This window comes from Epinephelus lanceolatus, chromosome 19 (assembly GCF_041903045.1).
Source record: "Epinephelus lanceolatus isolate andai-2023 chromosome 19, ASM4190304v1, whole genome shotgun sequence".
Taxonomy (NCBI): domain Eukaryota; kingdom Metazoa; phylum Chordata; class Actinopteri; order Perciformes; family Serranidae; genus Epinephelus; species Epinephelus lanceolatus.
Genome location: NC_135752.1, coordinates 8,831,702 through 8,850,865, shown reverse-complemented (window position 1 = coordinate 8,850,865; position 19,164 = coordinate 8,831,702). Strand labels below are relative to the sequence as shown.

The 19,164-nt window shown below is 40.9% G+C and overlaps 1 protein-coding gene across 1 annotated transcript in view; it reads right to left on the bottom strand.

Moving 5' to 3' along the window:
* The window catches only part of zer1 (zyg-11 related, cell cycle regulator), a 30,776-nt gene extending 12,514 nt beyond the window's left edge, over nt 1-18,262 (bottom strand). Inside the window, exons 1-9 of the mRNA XM_033647699.2 lie at nt 18,128-18,262; nt 15,451-15,668; nt 15,182-15,332; nt 9,604-10,058; nt 5,429-5,602; nt 4,366-4,480; nt 4,002-4,148; nt 3,697-3,870; nt 449-664 (exon numbers count right to left, since the gene is read on the bottom strand). Coding sequence (XP_033503590.1) covers nt 449-664; nt 3,697-3,870; nt 4,002-4,148; nt 4,366-4,480; nt 5,429-5,602; nt 9,604-10,058; nt 15,182-15,332; nt 15,451-15,617 — 1,599 coding nt within the window. The 5' untranslated portion in view covers nt 15,618-15,668; nt 18,128-18,262. The remainder of the gene's footprint in view (nt 1-448; nt 665-3,696; nt 3,871-4,001; nt 4,149-4,365; nt 4,481-5,428; nt 5,603-9,603; nt 10,059-15,181; nt 15,333-15,450; nt 15,669-18,127) is intronic.
* Between the last annotated feature and the right edge of the window lie 902 nt (nt 18,263-19,164).

Below are 19,164 nucleotides of genomic sequence, written 5' to 3'. Positions count from 1 at the left end.
AGTTTATTCTGTATCCTCTTGTCTTTTTTAAGTCCTCTACAGCCAAACACACATACACTGCCCACTGCACCACCTCCGTGAACTTAGTATACTATTAGAGGCTTGCCTTTGTCTGCCTAAAAGATCTCTAACAAAGTGAAATTACTTAGAATAATTATTCTGTGGCTGCCCACAGCTCTTAGTATAACTCATATACAGAGGATGAATTTCCTCACAAAGATTTAAAAAGCTTAATAAATTAAGTGGAACTTGGCATGTTTTTTTTTTTCCCCCAAAGGTATAAGGCAATGTCAGTAGCACAAATAAAATCTTACCTCATTTAGCAGAAAATCATAGCTCATAACAACAGTGGAAAGATAATTTGTACTCAAGAATTATTGTAACTGCCCCATTTTTATTGGACAATTACAGGAATACTCAGTGAGAGTAAAGATCATCTTGATGTTACCTTGACAAATCCCATCTTTCCCACTGCTTCCTTGTGATGGTTGTCCACCTGACAGACCAAAGCATTGCAGAGGTGCACAGCAATTCTCTGGATAGACTCATCCTGCCTGGCTGGTTCCAGGATTTTCAGCAGCAGCTGGTTGACCCGACTGTACTGGAACTCCAGCTCCTCTGGAATACTGAAGTTACACAGAGTCAAGCAGCAGTTCCTCTGGACCTGGTGTGGGGCAGGGACGGGGACACAGAGGGAGACACAGAAAGGCATGACAGACTGCACCCGAGCAAATTAGGTAGCGACATGCTAGCAGCCAACATAGCGCACACTGTACACACCACGTAAAAAACACACGTCCGTGACTGTTTACATGCCCCACCCCCTGCTCAGTGCATTCCTCTTCTTCCTCTACAGATCATTCTGCGAGTACTGGCTCCCACAACCTCTCCCCCTACAGACTCCAACTGCAACTGCCACTAACCTCATCAGCCAGCTCCAGGTCAAATCCCAAACATCCTACAGTTCCCAGGCCTTCACAATATGTTTCCACCAATTATGTTCTGCCTCCCACAAACATTCCTGTTATCATCACTGAATGACCCTACTCAATCAAGCCTCACTTTGCTCACAGACATGCCCAGAATTTACAACCCATTATTATTCCTCAGTCCTCTAAGACCGTCCTAAAGCAACGTCATCTGAAACTGGCTCTATTCAACACACAATCTCTGAACAACAAAAGCCTCGTCCTATTATAACACCACCCTCTTCTATTATAACACCACCCTCTCCTCCTTCCTAACTCAGTTGGCCCCCATCAAAACTAAAACTGTCTCCTTCACTCACTCCGCCCCCTGGTACACCCCTGAGCTCCATGCCATGAAATCCCGAAAGCATCAGCTGGAAAGACTCTACAAGAAGACTAGCCACCAGTTCACCTTCAAGTCTACACAGACCACCTGCTACACTACAAGAACACCCTGAACACAGCCCAGTCCAACTACTACTCTCATCTCATCCACTCTGGCTCCAACAACCCCAAAACTCTTTTCTCCACAATAAACAAACTTCTGAAACCCATCAACAACACCTCCACATCCTTCACAGTTGACAAGTGCAATTCATTCTTGTCATTCTTCCAAACAAAATTAACACCATGTACAGCAACCTGACCACCTCCCCTCCCTTCCCGACCCCTCCACCTGTTCTTCCCCCCCACCTCTGTTCCGCCATTGTCACACTTCACCCCTCTGACCCCTCTGGACCTCACAAAAGCCAATACAGGTATGAGTAACTCTACATCAGTTCACGACCCAATCCCTTCCTCACTTGTTAAGTCCTGTCTCCCTTCTATCTCCCCACTCATCTCCAGAATCATCAATGCCTCCCTCAGCTCCGGCTTAGTCCCAGATCCTCTGAAACTCGTCGCTGTCACCCCTATCTTCAAAAAACCCGGACTCAGTCCCGACATCATGACCAACTTCCGGCCTATCTCCAAGCTCCCCTTTCTATCAAAAATCCTGGAGCATGTTGTTGCCACTCACCTCAAAACCCACCTCACCTCCAATGACCTATTTGAGACGTTTCAATCCGGATTCCGGCCACAACACAGCACTGAAACAGCTTTTCTCAAAGTCACCAACGACCTCCTCCTCTCCGCCGACTCTGGACACCTCAACATCCTCATCATGCTTGATGTCACTGCTGCGTTTGACACAATCAACCACTCCACCCTACTCTCCCGTCTTAACCTGTTACAACATCACTGGCACGGCTATCTCCTGGTTCAGATCATATCTCTCCAACAGACAGCAATTCATCCATATCAATAACTGCACCTCCTCCACCACTCCTCTGTATCAAGGCATCCCCCAGGGTTCTGTGCTTGGTCCTCTCCTTTTCATCCTTCACATCCTCCTGCTTGGTAACATCATCCACCAATACGGCCTCCACTTCCACTGCTATGCGACGTCCAGATCTACATCGCCACAAAATCCATCACTACAGCAATCTGCTCCACACTTGACATTTGCCTCACTGTAATAAAATCCTGGATGTGAACTAACTTTCTACAACTCAATTGTGACAAATCAGACGTGATCATAATCGACCCCAGTTCCCTTACTAAAACCATCCATATATTCAGTCTTAATGTTCTACACAACCTCGGAGTCACTTTCAACAGCAACCTTTCATTTCAACCACACGTTAATCATATCACCAAAACCGCTTTCTTCCATCTAAAAACATAGCTCGGCTCCGCCCCTCACTCACCTTCTTAACTGCAGAAACTCTGATTCACGTATTCATCACATCCAGACTCGACTACTGCAATAGCATTCTGTATGGTTCATCTTCTAAAGTCCTCAATAAACTGCAGTACATCCAGAACTCTGCTGCCCGTCTCTTCACCCAGTCCCGCTCCCAGGACCATATCAGGCCCGTCCTTCAGAACCTCCACTGGCTCCCAATTCCTCAACGCATTCAGTTCAAAGTCCTTCTCCTCAACTTCAAAGCCCTCCATAACCAGGCCCCATCTTACCTCACTGACTTGTTGCACCATCATACCCCCTCCCACAGTCTCCGCTCCTCTGATGCAAATCTCTTCTCTCCACCATACAGGATCAAGCACAAAACCTGGGGGGACAAAGCCTTCTCCACTGCTGCATGGTGGAGAAGGCTTTGTCCCCCCAGGATCAAGCACAAAACCTGGGGGGACAAAGCCTTCTCCACTGCTGTCCCCTCCCTCTGGAACTCTCTCCCCCAACACATCCATAACTGTACAGACTTAAACTCCTTCAAATCTTTGCTTAAAACCCACCTGTTCAGGCTTGCATTCAATCCCCATTCTTGCTCTTAACTGTGTTGTTTTTATTTTGTTTTTTTGTAAAGTGTCTTTGAGTGTTTTGAAAACCGCTATACAAATAAAATGTATTATTAATGTTATTATCATTATTATTATTAACATAATGTAGATGAAAAAAGGCCTATGAGTCTTTATTTGGCTGAGTTTATACTTTGTCACTTTTTGAACGACATTTAATAATTGTGGATGTAATTAAGATAGTTTGATACTGCTCAACAGAAATAGTTTAAAAACAAAAATTCTACAGATTGATCTAATTTTTCTATACATTCAACACAAAATAACTGAATGCATAAGTATTCTGTCTGTATTGGCTTTGGTATTGGTATGAATTTCAAGTAGAGCCTGGCTTATCAGAGATGGGGGTTAGGCCACAGAGTAGACTTACAGTGACCTCCTGGTACTGCTCCATTCCATTTAGCACCACCTGAATGACCTCTCTGCGCAACCGCACACTCTGGTCACTGCGGTACTCTGTGTTGGTCAGGTAGAAGAGAGCGGCACTGCCCGTCACCTGGACGCTCTTTTCATATTTATGGCACTTCAATGCTGCAATCACAAGCTGAAAGGACAGACATTTAAAGGAGAGGTATGTGAGAGTGGCACAGGAATAAAATGTGGAATTGTGGCATCAAGATTTAATTGGAAGTCACTAGTGTCACCTCCTATAAGAACAACTTAAACTGATCATACTTGCAAAGCTCGTAGCAATTGGCTGCAGTGTTGTATCCTTGCAATGTCAAACAGCTGATTGATGGCTCTGTGGGCCAGCTCAGGGCGGAACTCTGTGTAAGCCTCAATGGCATTCAGGACCTGGTCTTCGTTCTTTGATCCCGTCACCTGAAAAAGGCCGGCACCACACAGAATTAAATCACAGAACAAAACCTGTTAATAACCTGTTCATATTCACACGTGACTGTTTTTTGAAAAACAATTTTTTCATTTCAATCACAGAATGCTTTAACTAGTTTGTCAGAATGGACTGTCGCTTTAGTTGTAACCAATTATTATCAACCATAAATAGATATGTGTGTCCGACCCTTTCAATATCCGGTACCTTATAAGCAGGGATGTGTGTCACATTACAGAGGGTGGTGTCATACAAGCCCAGGAACTGCAGGGGCCTCTTCAACTCCTGGAAAGGATAGATGCTGCTCTTGCATGGCTCAATGCTAAAAGAGAGAAAAACCTGGTTTGTTCAGAAGTTCACTGCTCATCTGGGGTTAGATAACATACAGTACTAGAATTACTGCCTTGCAGTTGTATGTAGTGAAGTTGTAGTCACAGTTTACATCGATGTCTGTGAAAACATGAATGCTTCACACCCCGACAGCACTGAAGGTCTATATAATCAGCACAGTTTCAAGGTGGACAAGATTAGTGTTACCAATTCAGCATCTGACCAAATGTCTCCCCCTCTGTTCTTGAGATATGACATTAAATAATGACCTTTGGTTAAATAATGGTTTTTGCAGAACATTTGCAGAACGTTATGATGTCACAGTGATGTTGACCTTTGACTTTTTGGATATATATTGTCATCACTTCATACTTTCATCCCATTAGACATTTTCGTTAAATTTTGTCATAATTAGTATATGAATTCTTGAGTTTTGGCCAAAAACATGAATTATGAGATCACAGTGACTTTGATCTTTTATCTTTTGACCACCAAAATTTAATCAGTTCATTGCTTGAGTCTATGTCAAGTTTGTGCTAAATTTGAGGAAATTCTCTCAATGCGTTCTTGAGATATCGTTTATGAGCATAAGACAGACGAGGTTACAGTGACCCTGATCACCAAAGTCTTATCAATTCATCGTTGAGTCCAAGCGTTTTTGCCATAGTTGAAGAAATTCCCTAAAGGTGTTCACAGTGACCGACCTTTGACCACCAAAATCTAATCAGTTCATCACTGAGACCATGTGGACAGTTATGCAAAATTTGAATATATTCCCCCCAGGTGTTCTTGAAATACTGCATTCACAAGAATGGGACGAATGGACAAACAACCTGAAAACATAATTCTTTCGGCCACAACTATTGCCAGCGCGGAGGCATAAAAACTCTGAATCAGACATTTTTTACATCCTAGGTACACTCTGGAGTCGGTTAACCACCTTGGCCGTCCCATGGCTTCTTCAAAGTGTGGAACTGTGCAGTTGTCTTGCATAATGTGGCCTGAGATGTCCAGCGACACCAGGTTGACCAGACGCTGTACGATGGCCGTCAGGATTTTCCTAGTCATCTTAGATTTAGAGGTCCGTCTGCTCTCCCGCGAGATGTCAAGATGCCTGAGGAATGCAGAGTTTCGTCAATGACACTGACACATTCTTTTCAAATAATTAGTGGAACTTTTGTATTGGGGCAGGAAAATGAATACCTTTACAAATGTTATAAAAACTGATATTGTCTTTGCAATGGGAGCAAATATATTAGGACAGACTGGAAAACACCCAATCTTTTAATCCACTATCATTAAAAGATGTAAATCAATAAAAACAAAAGTGAAATTTTACATTTCTAATAAAATCATCCCATGCCTGCAAAATATCCCCATTAGTCCATTAGTTAAGGATGATGTAATTAGGTTACATTAGATATTGCATGTTCATTAAACCTGCAATAACTGATTTCTTTTTTTTTTTTGACAAAACTGACATGAGACATGAATTATATTTGTATCCTGTTTCACATTTTTATGTCATACATTATTGGAAAAATATCAATTATGGCTAGTGGTTGGACAAAATATTGACACTACAATATATCTTATTACTTACTCTTGTGATTCGTTACTGATACACCGGTGCCAAATATCAATTTTTTTTTTAAAACAGGTGCTCTAAATGGTTTCCCATGCCAATTTGAGTTTGACAAAACCAAGTCAAAAGTCTGGGCTTTTGCAACACAGCTGGACAAACAAAATCAATAAAGACTACGTGATATGTAATAACTGTCTCATAAACGTAAAGTACACGGGCAGCACAACGCCATCCAATTTGCATCATTCTGATCTCATCTTGGAGAACAAGTGAATGCCACCACAACTCTAAGTCAGCCTATAATGTGTTACAGTGGCACTAAGGGAACACTATATGCACTTTTTAGCACTTTGTTGTTTTTTTTCAGTTGTCAAATTCTATGAGACTGACACCACAATGCAGTGGAAAAAAAATTCATTATTCCTGATTTATGCTAGTTTTGGGGGTTCAGTGCCTTGCTCAAGGGCACCTCGGCAGTGCCCAGAAGGTGAACTGGCACCTCTCCAGCTACCAGTCTACGCTCCATATTTGGTCCGGACGGGGACTCGAACAGGCGAGTTCCCAACCCAAGTCCCTACAGACTGAGCTACTGGCGCTGTCTCCTGTCTTCTATGATGCGACGCCACATAACTGGGAAACTTTGTCTTGTAGCCCCTCAGAAGCAAGATCCAGCACCAAGCACCAGCCATGAGCCCACAAGTCCAGAGTGGGCACTACTTATTTGAACAGAATATAGATTCTGATATTGTTGAAAAGGATGTTGTGTTGTTAAGAATAATGTTGGAGATGTGCACTCATGTTGAAATAAATCTATTTTCTATTGTGAAGCAACCCTTACTTGCACTGAATTGGAAATATTTTAGAAAAATACAGTAAATTACAAGGCTTTAGAGAACAGTGCGCTATTGTAGACTTAACATGTAAGGTTAAAATAGGTCGTGATCTAAAGTGGGCCGGTCTGAGGCATGAAACTCCAGGGCTGAAAATGAGTCCCACTCCGGCCCTGCCTCCAAATGTGTGTCGAGGCAACACACCTGAGACGAAGAGCAGCTGCCACAAGCAGGTTCATTCTGTTTGTTGTTGATTATTTCCTTAAAAACTACGACTTTATTCTCGTAATATTATGACTTTTTTCTCATTAAATTACGACTTTATTCTCGTAATATGATGACTTTTTCTGTACTTTTCTTGTACTTATATACTCAAATCCAAACATTCAAATTTTGGTCAAAGTATGTATGTTTTGGTGTCAAAATGCTATTTTCCCAAGCCCCTCTTGGCACATTTCCCCACGTGACTTAGGTTTCTGTATGATGATGTTGCTACATAAAAATCCCCCCCAGCCCACTTGATGTTCCTCTTTGTGACTGAGCCAAGCCTCCTTTGAAAATTGTGTGTTATTGATCTTCAAAATTAGATCCTAATTGGCACATAAGGTAAGCAACGTACTGCTGTGGACGCCACATTAGTTTGGATCCAAAAGTCGCACAATAACAACAAACACTGTTATTGTGTGTTCTGTGCAGTAAAACTACTGTTTTTGTCAAACGAGTCTGGTGGCTTTGAGGAGAGCGATATAATGGTTTCAGTTTCCTAGGGCTGTGTGACAGCAAGATAAAGAAGTAAAAATAGTACAATGACTATGGATAGGTATCTCATACAACCCCACTTCAAAAAACCCAAACTAACCTTTTCAGTTATTATTTTCATCAGCACTCACCACTCTAACCTACACCATTGCTTTTTGCTGAGAGCTGAGTGGGTGTTTCCATTTAAAAAACCCTGGAAAGAAAGTAGAAGGGCCGGCCCAACATGGGACAAGAGTTGAAAATTAGCAAAAGCTAAAAACTTTCTGTACAGCACATCACTTTAATTCTCTGTACTGGAAGAATGTTAAATTACAATGTCCCCATAAAATAAATAAATTCAAATGAACCTAGCTTTTGACCATCTGATTTGCCTTAAGTGCCATTCAATAAGATCTGATGCTGGGCTGCTTTGACTTTTCTTCTACTGCTGAAGTTGAAGAAAAAAACATTTGTGGAACTACAACTGAACATTCATACTGAAAGAGAGACTGTATGACATTTTTGTAAACTTTTCAACTCCTTTGACCTAATCATGTCTATTAACAGATAAATAATAATATAACAGCTAATGTTGTGGTGCTGGGTGGAGAGCTCCAGGAAAGTAACTCAGCATTTTCTTTTTATCTGCGACACATTAGGTGCAGCAAATACATGTATAAATTTCCATTCCATCCTTCCATATTTTGCATATCTGAACTGGAATGCCATAAAATACATATTGCATGACCAACAGTTTTAAGCATTGCAGCTTTTCTTCTATTCGTCCACTGCTAAACCTCAATGTGGTCCTTCAGCATATGAGGGCAAATGCAGTTTCACTCAATACGTTTACATGACATTAGAAAAAGCTGAACTAAATCATATTTCTCAAAGTCGGACTAACACACCCAGATAATGTAAATGGGAATCAAATTACTCCTACATGGACCCAAACAGGCACTCTGCACATGCTTTACAGTCCCCCCCCCCCAGGCTTTGACCCACAAGTCAAATACCATTAAATGGGTAACAGAAGAAGAAGCTGGTAACAACATGCACAAAAAGTAAAGCATACAGCACGTACAAAATGTGCAGAGCTCTTAAGTTGTCCACCGCAGTACCAGTTTGCCGCCAGCTAACCATAGCTAACTTGTTTGTCGATTGTTTGGTCTGTGAAGTAATAGGTCAAAGGGGAAAAAGGTCCAATAATAACAAGATGATAGGGGGCATATCTCCACCTATCGCAGCAAAGTCGGACATACTTCAGTCAATAAATTGATTTCCCTCCCATGCTTGTATACTGGGGCAAGGACAGAAGGCCAATTAAATGGCCTTGTCGAGCTGTAACACCTAAAAGCACCTAAAAAGGATAGCAGATCCTCATCGAGGCATCTCTAATGAGTCCATAAACATTTTTATCTCTACAACTTTAGTCCAGTGGATAATTGTATTTTAACTTGGTTGAATGAGGTGAAGATACACAGAACTTGACTTCACATGCAAATTTCTACCACAACCTACATGTTGGTAAAATGTGTGCCATGGTCTGCCACTAGCATGTATGAAGCAGGCACAATCAACTGGCAATACACACAAGAAATGTAATTACAATGTATGTTAAGTGGCTCTACTGAACGGGCTGATGTACTCATTTGTCCCTCAATCTGTCAACCTATTAATCAAGAGTATGGCTTCTAAGTAGCCTGGGTTGAACACTGAATGTAATAGGTAATCAATAATTTGTTGCACTGCATTCCCTTTTTTTAATGTCTGTTTGTAGCATTTGTTGGAATATTTGTAGCATTTGTTAAATGGTTTTGTTGTTTGGTTAAATGTTTTGTATTTTTGTATTTAGGGATATTAAACAGTTGATGTCCTGGGACACACGACAAATTTCAGAATTCTTTCTGATAATGACGTAAAAGAGCACAGTGACTACTGGTACATAAAAGCCCACCTTACCTGAGATTAACGATCTCCACCACTGTATTGACCAACTCCTCTGACAGGTCCACATTGTAGAGAACAAGAGATGCCAGTCTGTGTTTCCACTGCGTGAGAAAAGTTGTTCCCAGCAATTGTACGTTAGACAGATCTAGTGAGGTGAGTGACTTCAGGGGTTTGAGCAGGGTCTCAGCATCCAACCCGTCAGGCAGGCCACCTAAGTTGAGCAACCTGAGGCGGTTGAACCCCTGAAAGTTAAAATCTGTCTCTAATGCTTGCCTAGAAGCAGGGCTCTCCTCCTCCTCGTCCTCGGTGTCTTCATTGCAGGCGAGAGGAGCGCCACGCTTCCTGTGGAAGATGTGGCTGCAGCCGAAGAGACAAAGAGACACCAAGGTCTCACGGAAGCAGGTCAGTGTTTTCAAGCTCCGGGATGTCAGACTGTTGCAGTAAGTGAGGTGGAGCTCAATCAGGTCCTGGAAGAACACACAAAGTAATTATTAGTGAATTTTTCAAAATTTCAATCACACTATGTATGCTACAATCATTAATGACTGGATTATCATCTCTAAATTGCTGTACACACTGTAGGAGTAGGAGCCACAGGTTAATTTACAATAAATTACTATTATGATACATTACTAGGGCTGTAAACTTCTGGTTGGTTGGTCAATTGGATGGTCTATATGCTCTTGTCCAACTAAATTCTCATTGGTCAGACAATCCTTGGTGTTATTTTAATAAGGCTGTGTGCCCACCAAAGCGTTTCTTTTTCCAGCTGGAAACAGCAGTTGTTGTTGTTCAGCACTTGTCCTCTCTGACTGCTGGTCTTTGTGGTATTTGTCCTGCCCCTTCTGCACTGTGATTGGACGGTTGGTGACCATTTTACCCAAAGTTAAACATTTCCCAACTTTCATTTTTAATCGGAAAAACGGATAAATAATCACAAAAGACACTCAGTGTTGGATTTTATCACCATGGATTTATTTTATCTGGCCTTCGAAGAGAATCTGCAGTTCAAGGCTGGATTCTAAAGCTTCTGAAAGAGATACGATCACACCTGTGCCTGTGTTAGAATGGCACAATAATAATAATAAACTTAATTTATAAAGCACTTTTCATTTATAAAAAAAATCTCAAAGTGCTACAGCACACAGTAAAAAAGGTAGATCAATTAAAACATTATAAAAACAAATTCAAAAAGTCCTAGGCCAAGTCAAAAGTTTCTTTAAAAAAGAAAAGCCTTTAAGCCTCTCTTAAAGGCATCCACTATCTGTCGGGCTCTGAGGTGGCAGAGGGAGGTGGTAGGGAGTTCCAGAGACGAGGGGCAGCGAGAATGGCTTAAGTTAGCTTCTGGGCTAAAAACAGTAAGTCTTTCTCTTGCATGCAGCGTTACAGAGATGTTTAATGAAAGTTATGTTATGTTGTACGTGACATCGTCAAGCCCAGAGTTTACTTTTATAGTGTCCCATATGTTAGATTTTCAACGCTAGGTGGTGAGACAAACTCTTTTTCTATTTTCAGCGGTTTGTAGCCCTTGGCCAGGAACAACAGGTGAGGTCAGGACTTTATAGAAAAGTAACCACCAGGTAGTAGCAGCACGCATCTAAGAGGAGGCTACAAAAATGGTGGATGTAGCGCTGACAAATGCAAGAAATGCAAAGCAAACGGCCCAGGAGACAAATTTTGCCTGCTAGCCTGTTAGCTTAGTTAGCTTACTTAGTTTGCTTAAGTACCGGCTTTCCCATTACAACAAATACAGTGCTCCAGGGCTGGGGCCTCATGTACAAAGACCTGCGTGGATTTCCTACTGAAACATGGTGTACGCTTGAATCCAGAAAACGTCGTACGTACAAAAATATCCAGATGTATGAATCTGTGCGTACACATGAATCCAAGCACATTTCCTTTGTACATCCCAATCAACGTGGAATTGAGCGCCCATGTTGGAGTACCCGACCCCTCCCTGTCCACGCCCCCATTTAAATATGCAAATCATATTTAAATGAACCCTGCACCTGAGATTCCCCTCTCTGCACGATCAGAAAACTAAAACAAAAGAATGAATAAGACGGGGAAAAAGGAAAATCTTCACAGAATGCGAATTGGAAACGCTACTCATTTAAGTGGAGACGCGCAAAGATGTACTTTTTGGCACGCTGTCCTCCGGCATCAATACAAAACACAAGAGGAGTGAGTGGGAGAGTGTGTGTGAGGCTGTCAATGCAGTGGGGTCAGAAAAGCGTACACACGCAGAATTAAAAATGAAGTGGTCCGACATTAAGGTGGACGTGAAGCAGAGGAGGGCTGCCCACCGCCAAAGTGTGGCCAAAACAGGCGGGGGGACAGGAGAGGAGGAGCTCACCCGTCTGAACAGAGAGTCGCCTGGGGTCAGTTGAAAGCAGACAATTAATTATGTGAACTGGATTTGCAGTTTATATTTGTTAATTTTATACACCACTTAGACGAATCACACACTATTGTCTATTGTTGTAAATGAATGCAGAAGTGCGCCGGGGAAAAGGGGAGGCTCATTAGGAAATGTCGCACTTTACGCACGGTTTATTGACATGAGTACTTTACACACAGAGACAATCAGGGGCTTGTTCGAAAGCTCTGAAGCTGTAGTTTAAAAAACAACAAGTCACTAACTTTAACCACTGACTAGTACTGATGCTGTGAAGGCAGGATAATATTTGGGGGCGCACATATTCAGTGTGCATCATGGGGATTGATATTAGGACAACTAAAGGAATAAATTATTTACTCACCAAGAAGCCACCCATCGCGCACAGTGCCAGCTTGTAGTCTGTTCCCAACCATGCTGTTACTCAGAATGTATGAATCATGCACTGAACCAGGCCACCTCGCCACAATGTTGGTTAATTGCATTTGTGCATCACATATGATCTGTACATTGATCGAATGAAAATGCTTCCTGTTGACAAAAACAAATTCATCCTGCGATGGCGCTTTTATAATGTGTGTACAGTCGAAAGCTCCGGTAACATTAGGAAAACCGGCTCTCGCTGCAAATTGCGTTTTAATGTTGGCCTGTTCAGCTGCATATGGGAATTTGATATACCTGGCTGACATGCGGATAATTCCGTCCCACACAGCTGGCATGACTCGGCTCAGGGTCGACTGGCACAGTCCCGATCGGTCGGCCAGCTCCCTCCGGAATGCCTGTGTTGCTAGGAGTCCCGGTGTGGTCAGCACCTGTATGGATACAGGCAGCGCATGGCTCCTCGCTGTATCACGGTCTAAGGTCGGCCGCAGCTCTGCGCACAGTTCCAGGAGGATTGCCCTTGGGAACCAATGCGGCAAATACTGCTAAAACGTTGTTAACGGTATTTTTGGCACCACTTTGCGCATGCTTTTATATCCACTAATCTAATAGCAAACACGTGGGTGTGTTAATTGTTCATCAGTGTTAATTGTTCATGTGTCTCTGATGTGCACATCACTCTTGAGGACTAATTGTTTTCACATTTATTTATTATAACAGTTTCCCAGCATCACCTCTAAGTGTCGCCAAAGGATCAACAGCTGTAGAAACGTGCGTACGTCAGCCATGAAGTTGGCGTGAGGCACCGCACATTTCCACGGTCATTTCACTCTTGATACATCTGAACTTTGCCGTGGAAAAGGACGTACGCCACGTTTTTGTGCGTACGCACCCTTTGTACATGAGGCCCCAGATGTTTTTCTGTAAGCTGATGAGGAAGTTAGCATCGCTTTGGTTCCCTCGTCAAAAAGCCTATGGGCTTTTTCCATTGGCTTTTAGATCATCGTCCAAAATAAACCTACAAACTTGAAAGCCTAAATGCAATTGCCAGAATTAAAAAGCTAACATTAGGCTACGAACAAATTAAGCTTCGGTCCCATGACATAACATCACCACCATAACAAGACTAAAGTTGTTTTTAGCGCAGCTTGGCATAAAGACATTCTGTGGTCTCATTTAGCCACTTCTTAGCAACCGACTTTTTTAAGACACATAGAAGCTTCAAAGGTCTTGAGCGGGGTTTTTACTGACGTATTTTATGTCATAGAACAAAACATGAAAGTCTCTTAAGCTTGTGTTAACCAAAGACCCTAATTCAGGCATCTAATCGAAAACCCATTTTAAAAAAAAAACTTGACTTTGAGACGAGGGAACCGGGAAGGCATAAATGCTAACTTACTTCCAGGTTTTAGGACTTATTTCTGGGGTACTCCATGTAGCATTCCTACATCAGTGCTCTAACTAACAGTATACATATGATCAGTGCAGGGGGGAGGGGCCAAGATTGAATGCTGCATTTACAAAAAGTAATACCTCTTTCACAACAGTGACCAGGGTCATTCTAACTGCTAAATAAAACTTGCTCAAGGAACTCAATGGTCTGTTTTGTGAACATGGATAATCATTTAAAAACACAAAAACCAGATCTGGTTGAACATTTTACACATGAACAGGTATGTTCTGCACCTGCATGAGAGGACATACCTCACAATAACAGCAAATGGCAGCAGTCTGTAATCGTCATTCAAAAAATGAATCAGAAGGCCCTCTTGAGGTTAGTGAGCCAGTTAGCTCATTAACAACCCAATCCAATGTTGAAAGAACAGAGCATATTTACTGTGCGCCAGTGAACAATAACATAACCATTTGGAAATGTTTCTGCTAAAAATGACCAGTGGCCAATGAGGGCGGCACACACTCACCAACGCCCAAACATTGACCGAGAATCGACCGTCGGCTTGGTGTGTCAGTACCTTTACAAAAGCCATCTTGTTTTGTTTTTCCATTTTTTCAACAATCAGCAACTCTAGTTTGGTCAAAATAAAACCCTTAATTCACCAGTTATTTGTGAAAATATGCTGACTCTATACACTCTTTAGGGATCCTTTCCATGATGTTTTCAACCACTTAGAATAACAGTCTGAGCCTGTCAGTGGCAAAAACACTTAAAGTGGACATACACTGGCGGTGGTGCAAATACCCCACTTGGTTACACTGCAGCCTGTTTCACAGCTACTGGCTGCAGTGCTCTTATTCAATAATGGACCAGTTTCAAAAAGTGATGTTTCCATAAGTCATAGACATAAAAACCTGGGGAAATAGGGTACAGGTTGAAAAATACCTCAGTGACCCTTTAATTACTGCCACAAAGACAAACCTAAACTGTCCATTATAACCATTAATTGTTTTCTAAAATGGTGCATACCAACAGTAAGTCAGGTAGATCAACACTGAGTGAGGAAGTTAGTGGTTTTCCAAAATCTAACATTTACATTTAAAACTGATAGTTAAGTTAATAACTTAAGTTAATAACTTTAAGGTTCTCCTTAGTTCTCATTTTTAAATAAAAAGGTTTAGATAATAAAGTTGCTTGTGCTACGCTGTTTCATACACACTGTCAACTGGTAACTGTCTCTAGAGTTACAGTGGGAAATGAGTAGAATGTTATCATACACTGATGGGAGAGAAAACTACAAAAAGATTGAAACTGTAAAAAAACAACAATAGTCCTTTTAATTTTAGTTTCCTAGTTGACATTTTCCACAGACTTACTCTGAAAAACTGGTCTCTGTCTAATTTCTGACATCCCACCTGTTTTTTTATGGCCTCCAGATCTCTGTCACCTATGAAGTCCTCTCTAAGCTGTACTCTGGTCAGTCTGGTGCTGCGAGGGTCTGAGAATAGTTGGAAGAAGCTCTCCTCTGGTTCAAAGTTACTGTCTGTGTGGACCAACTCCATGTATCTGTTAAACAAAAAAATAATACAACACTGAATCTAAAGCCCCTTTCAGGCATGGTATTGCTAATACTCTGACAGACATGGGGCATCTTGCCAGAATGAAAATTAAGAAATTTACTTACGTGTTGACCAGCTTGTCGCAGATTTCACTGGGGAGGAAGATGTCCGAGCGCAGACAGAGCTTGTTCCTGAATCCCTGGTAGCACATGGTCTTCCTAAGGTTCCTCAGGCAGAAGATCGTTGCCAGAGTCATGAGGCTGTCTGGGTTGTCTCCTGCTTTGGCTGCCATGTTAGCCTCTTTTTCTCTGGCTCAGATCAAAGACAGGGCAGTACAGGGGACCTTAGGAGACAATGAACAGTAGTAAAAGGATTTGGAGAAATTTCTTTTCGCAGGAGGCTGCTTCTAGCAGGACACAGCAAAAGAGTTACACTTGACATTCTGACTTGGATAATTCATATTTCCAATGTGATGGACGCAAATGTGAACCTCCCATTCTTGAGAACTGGGCCAAAAAAAAAAAAAAAAATCCTAAAATTAATACTTACCAATGCACTAATTTCCATTCTTTTTAAATGTACTAAAATATGTGATTTCTAAAATATTTTGATATGCTTTTGTTTTGTTTATTTAAACATTAAACTTGGCCTCTGCCAGAAACAGTCTTGTCCCAAATGAGAATTTCCAACTTCCAACACATCAAAAAGGTGTTAGAAGCCTTCAAAATGTAAAACTAACTTTACAAATTGATAACATTGATGTAAAAATGTACTGTTATAATCACCATTGTTTTAAAATGTTTTTTGTAAAACTGTTGACCCTTGAAAGATGTGTCGTACATTTTTGTCAACTCCTTCAGATACAAAACTACAAAAACATAATTTAATCAGGTATAAAATATTAATATTAATAATAATAACTTGTAGACTTTGTAATTTTGTAGAGCACTTTTCAAACTTCCAAGTTGAAGAAAATACAAAACAAGAGTGATATTAATAAAATATAACCATATGCATACACCTACATAAACATATAATCACATATATCACTGTAAGCCTGCAAATATATATACGTGGCTGCAAATACATACACACGCACAGTCTATCAACTGTCAGGAAGGGCCAATCTGTAAATGTAAGTTCTGCAACAAGATTTAAAGACGTGAACAGAGTCAGCTGATCTGATACTCAGTGGGAGGCTGCTCCAAAGCCAAGGGGCAAGAACTGAAAAGGCTCAATCACCCTTTGTTTTTAACCTGGACTCTGGAACAGTTAGAAGACCCAGACCGGCAGACCTGAGGGGCCTGTTTGGACGGTACAGTGTGAGAAGCTCAGTTATGTACTCTGGTGCCAGATCATTAGAGCATTGTACGTGATTTAAAAAAGGAGTTAGCCATATCACAAGGACTCTGTCTCACTTCCTGGTTTCCAAAAAGGTGGGAATGCTGCTCAAGTACTGGTAAGCTTTCTATTTCTTGATGAGTTCATAGGGTGTGTCTCAACCATAACAGGTTGATGCCGTAGTTCTTTTAAATCCAAACTAAATAAGAATTATGGTTTAAAAATTAGTATTTTGATTAAGAGAGCTCTTAGCATCTTTGAAACATAAAATGGCTCCTCACTACAACAGCTTTGAAATTAATAAATACATGGCTTTTTGTCAACTCTGTCAGAGCTTACCTCTGACATTCATTTTGTATGCTATTCCAGAAAGGTTGGCCCTTTACAAAGTTTACGTGTCAAGACTTTTATATTTTAAAATATATTTTAGAGAATACAAAACCCAGAAAGTAAAGTTGTGTCCTAAGTCACTGTGATTTTAAGTGCAAAAATAAGCTACTATGACCTCCATTTTTCCACTGTTTTTGGCATTTATTGCAGCTGAACATTACTGTTTTGGATTCCTATACATTTTCTTAAATAAAATGTTCAGTGTGGTGCCCTTTTACCTTGGACCATGTGACAAACAAAATACAAACTGACTGCAGACATAGTTAGCAATCAAAGTAAATGACATTCAATCCAAAATAATGGCAAAACATCAAAGACACTGCCAAGGCATTACAATTATCTCATGTTCTATACACTCTTACAGTATTTTCTGTGTGTACTAAATGAACTGGTTGACATATTACTGTCAAAATGCCTTAGCTCCCCAACAACCTGAGCCCGCATTTTTATTTTTAGACCATCTCTTTGCAGGCGTTGTGGACCTTTTCATGCTTAGCAAAGTTAATCGTCATGCCCATGGCTGGCTATTGTTAGCAACTAATGTTGGCTACTTTGTAACAACTTGTTTTTACCTTACGGTTAGTAACAAAATTATCTAATATTATCTACAATAAGCTGAATGACTCCTGCTGATAAGCTGAAGCTAGTAACCTAGCTTGCCCTGTCTTTTTGTCGGTGCTAGTTAGTAATAGCAATGAATCCTGGCAGACACAGTAGATTGATACTAAGTTAGCTAGCTTTCCAGCTAGCTACACTGTACAATTCTTTACTTTAACACTAACGCTAGGTAGCTGCTAACACACAGAAAACAACTATAAGCCTTTTCACTCACAACATCCCAAAACACCAAAGAGCAACACTTGTTATTCTAAGTTAAGCCTAAACTTGCCGATACGGTGTCACCAGTGCATTTAACCTCTCAATTAGCTTGTGTCTAACGATGACTTTCTCTGCTATGATGCAAGCTAACAACGCTAGTGGGGCTAGCGCTAGCTTACAGCTTTATGTGGAAATGCAAGCTACAAACGGTCAGCGGTGTGTGAGCAGATGGCTCACCAGGCACTGGTTTACCTTAGCTTTCGCCAAGGCTGTATGTCTTGATGACGGCGAGAAATTGAGTTATTATCATCAGTCTTCACTCATCTGATAGTCGTTTTTACCCGATGTCAACAAACGGATAGCTCCTCCTCCTTCTACTTCTTCTCCTCCTCCCCGTTTTCCCCCATCTCCTCTTCCTGTTCCTCCTCCTCCTCTTCTTCTTCTTATCCCATTACTTGTCCATCCAATTATTATTTTGGTCTTTGTGTCACCAGTAAATATCTTTTATTCCTGTTTTATTAACTTGATGCATGTGTAGGCTATATAATTATTGGTAGATGTAATTACTAGTCGTAATCGCTGTATTAATAAGCACTGTATGAGCTTCATGGTGAAGTTATGGTCATTTTACAGCATATGTTTGTATAAAGATAAGAAATCACAGCAAAAACATAACATTTTTATAGTGGAGTGATGAGGTGGAATTGAGGACCCACACCATGAGGAAAGAAACGGACAATAGTATAATTAAGCAAATTAGTAAGTGTTATTGGGCTGTTATTGAGCTACTTTGAATTCCTCATTACTTTTGGCATTCCTGTTACCCTAAAGGAGTTTGAATTCTCCTATAAGAAGCAGAGTGATCAGCTTGTTAACCCACACTTGACCAGTAGGCAACTGCAGTAGGTAAAATCTGTCTGACTACTAGGCTACCTAAAGAAATAATTACAGTAATATATGTTCATTATTTTAAAAAGATGTTATTAGTACCCCTGCTGCTGTACCCTATTAGTCTAGATTTGTTGATAAACTGAATTGGAAAAATGTTTGAAATCTTCATACAAATACATCTTTACTAATAAAATAAAGAAAATTTCCTTTAAAATCATACGTATAGTGGCATGCAGAAGTCTGGCCACTCCGGTCAAACTTTTGTTTACTGTGAATAGTTGAGTAATTAGTAGATGAAGTTAAAGATGACACATTTCTTCAATATTTTAAGCAAGATTACTTTTTAATTTCAACCTTTTACAATATCAAAATAACAAAAAATGTAAGGGGCTGAAAGC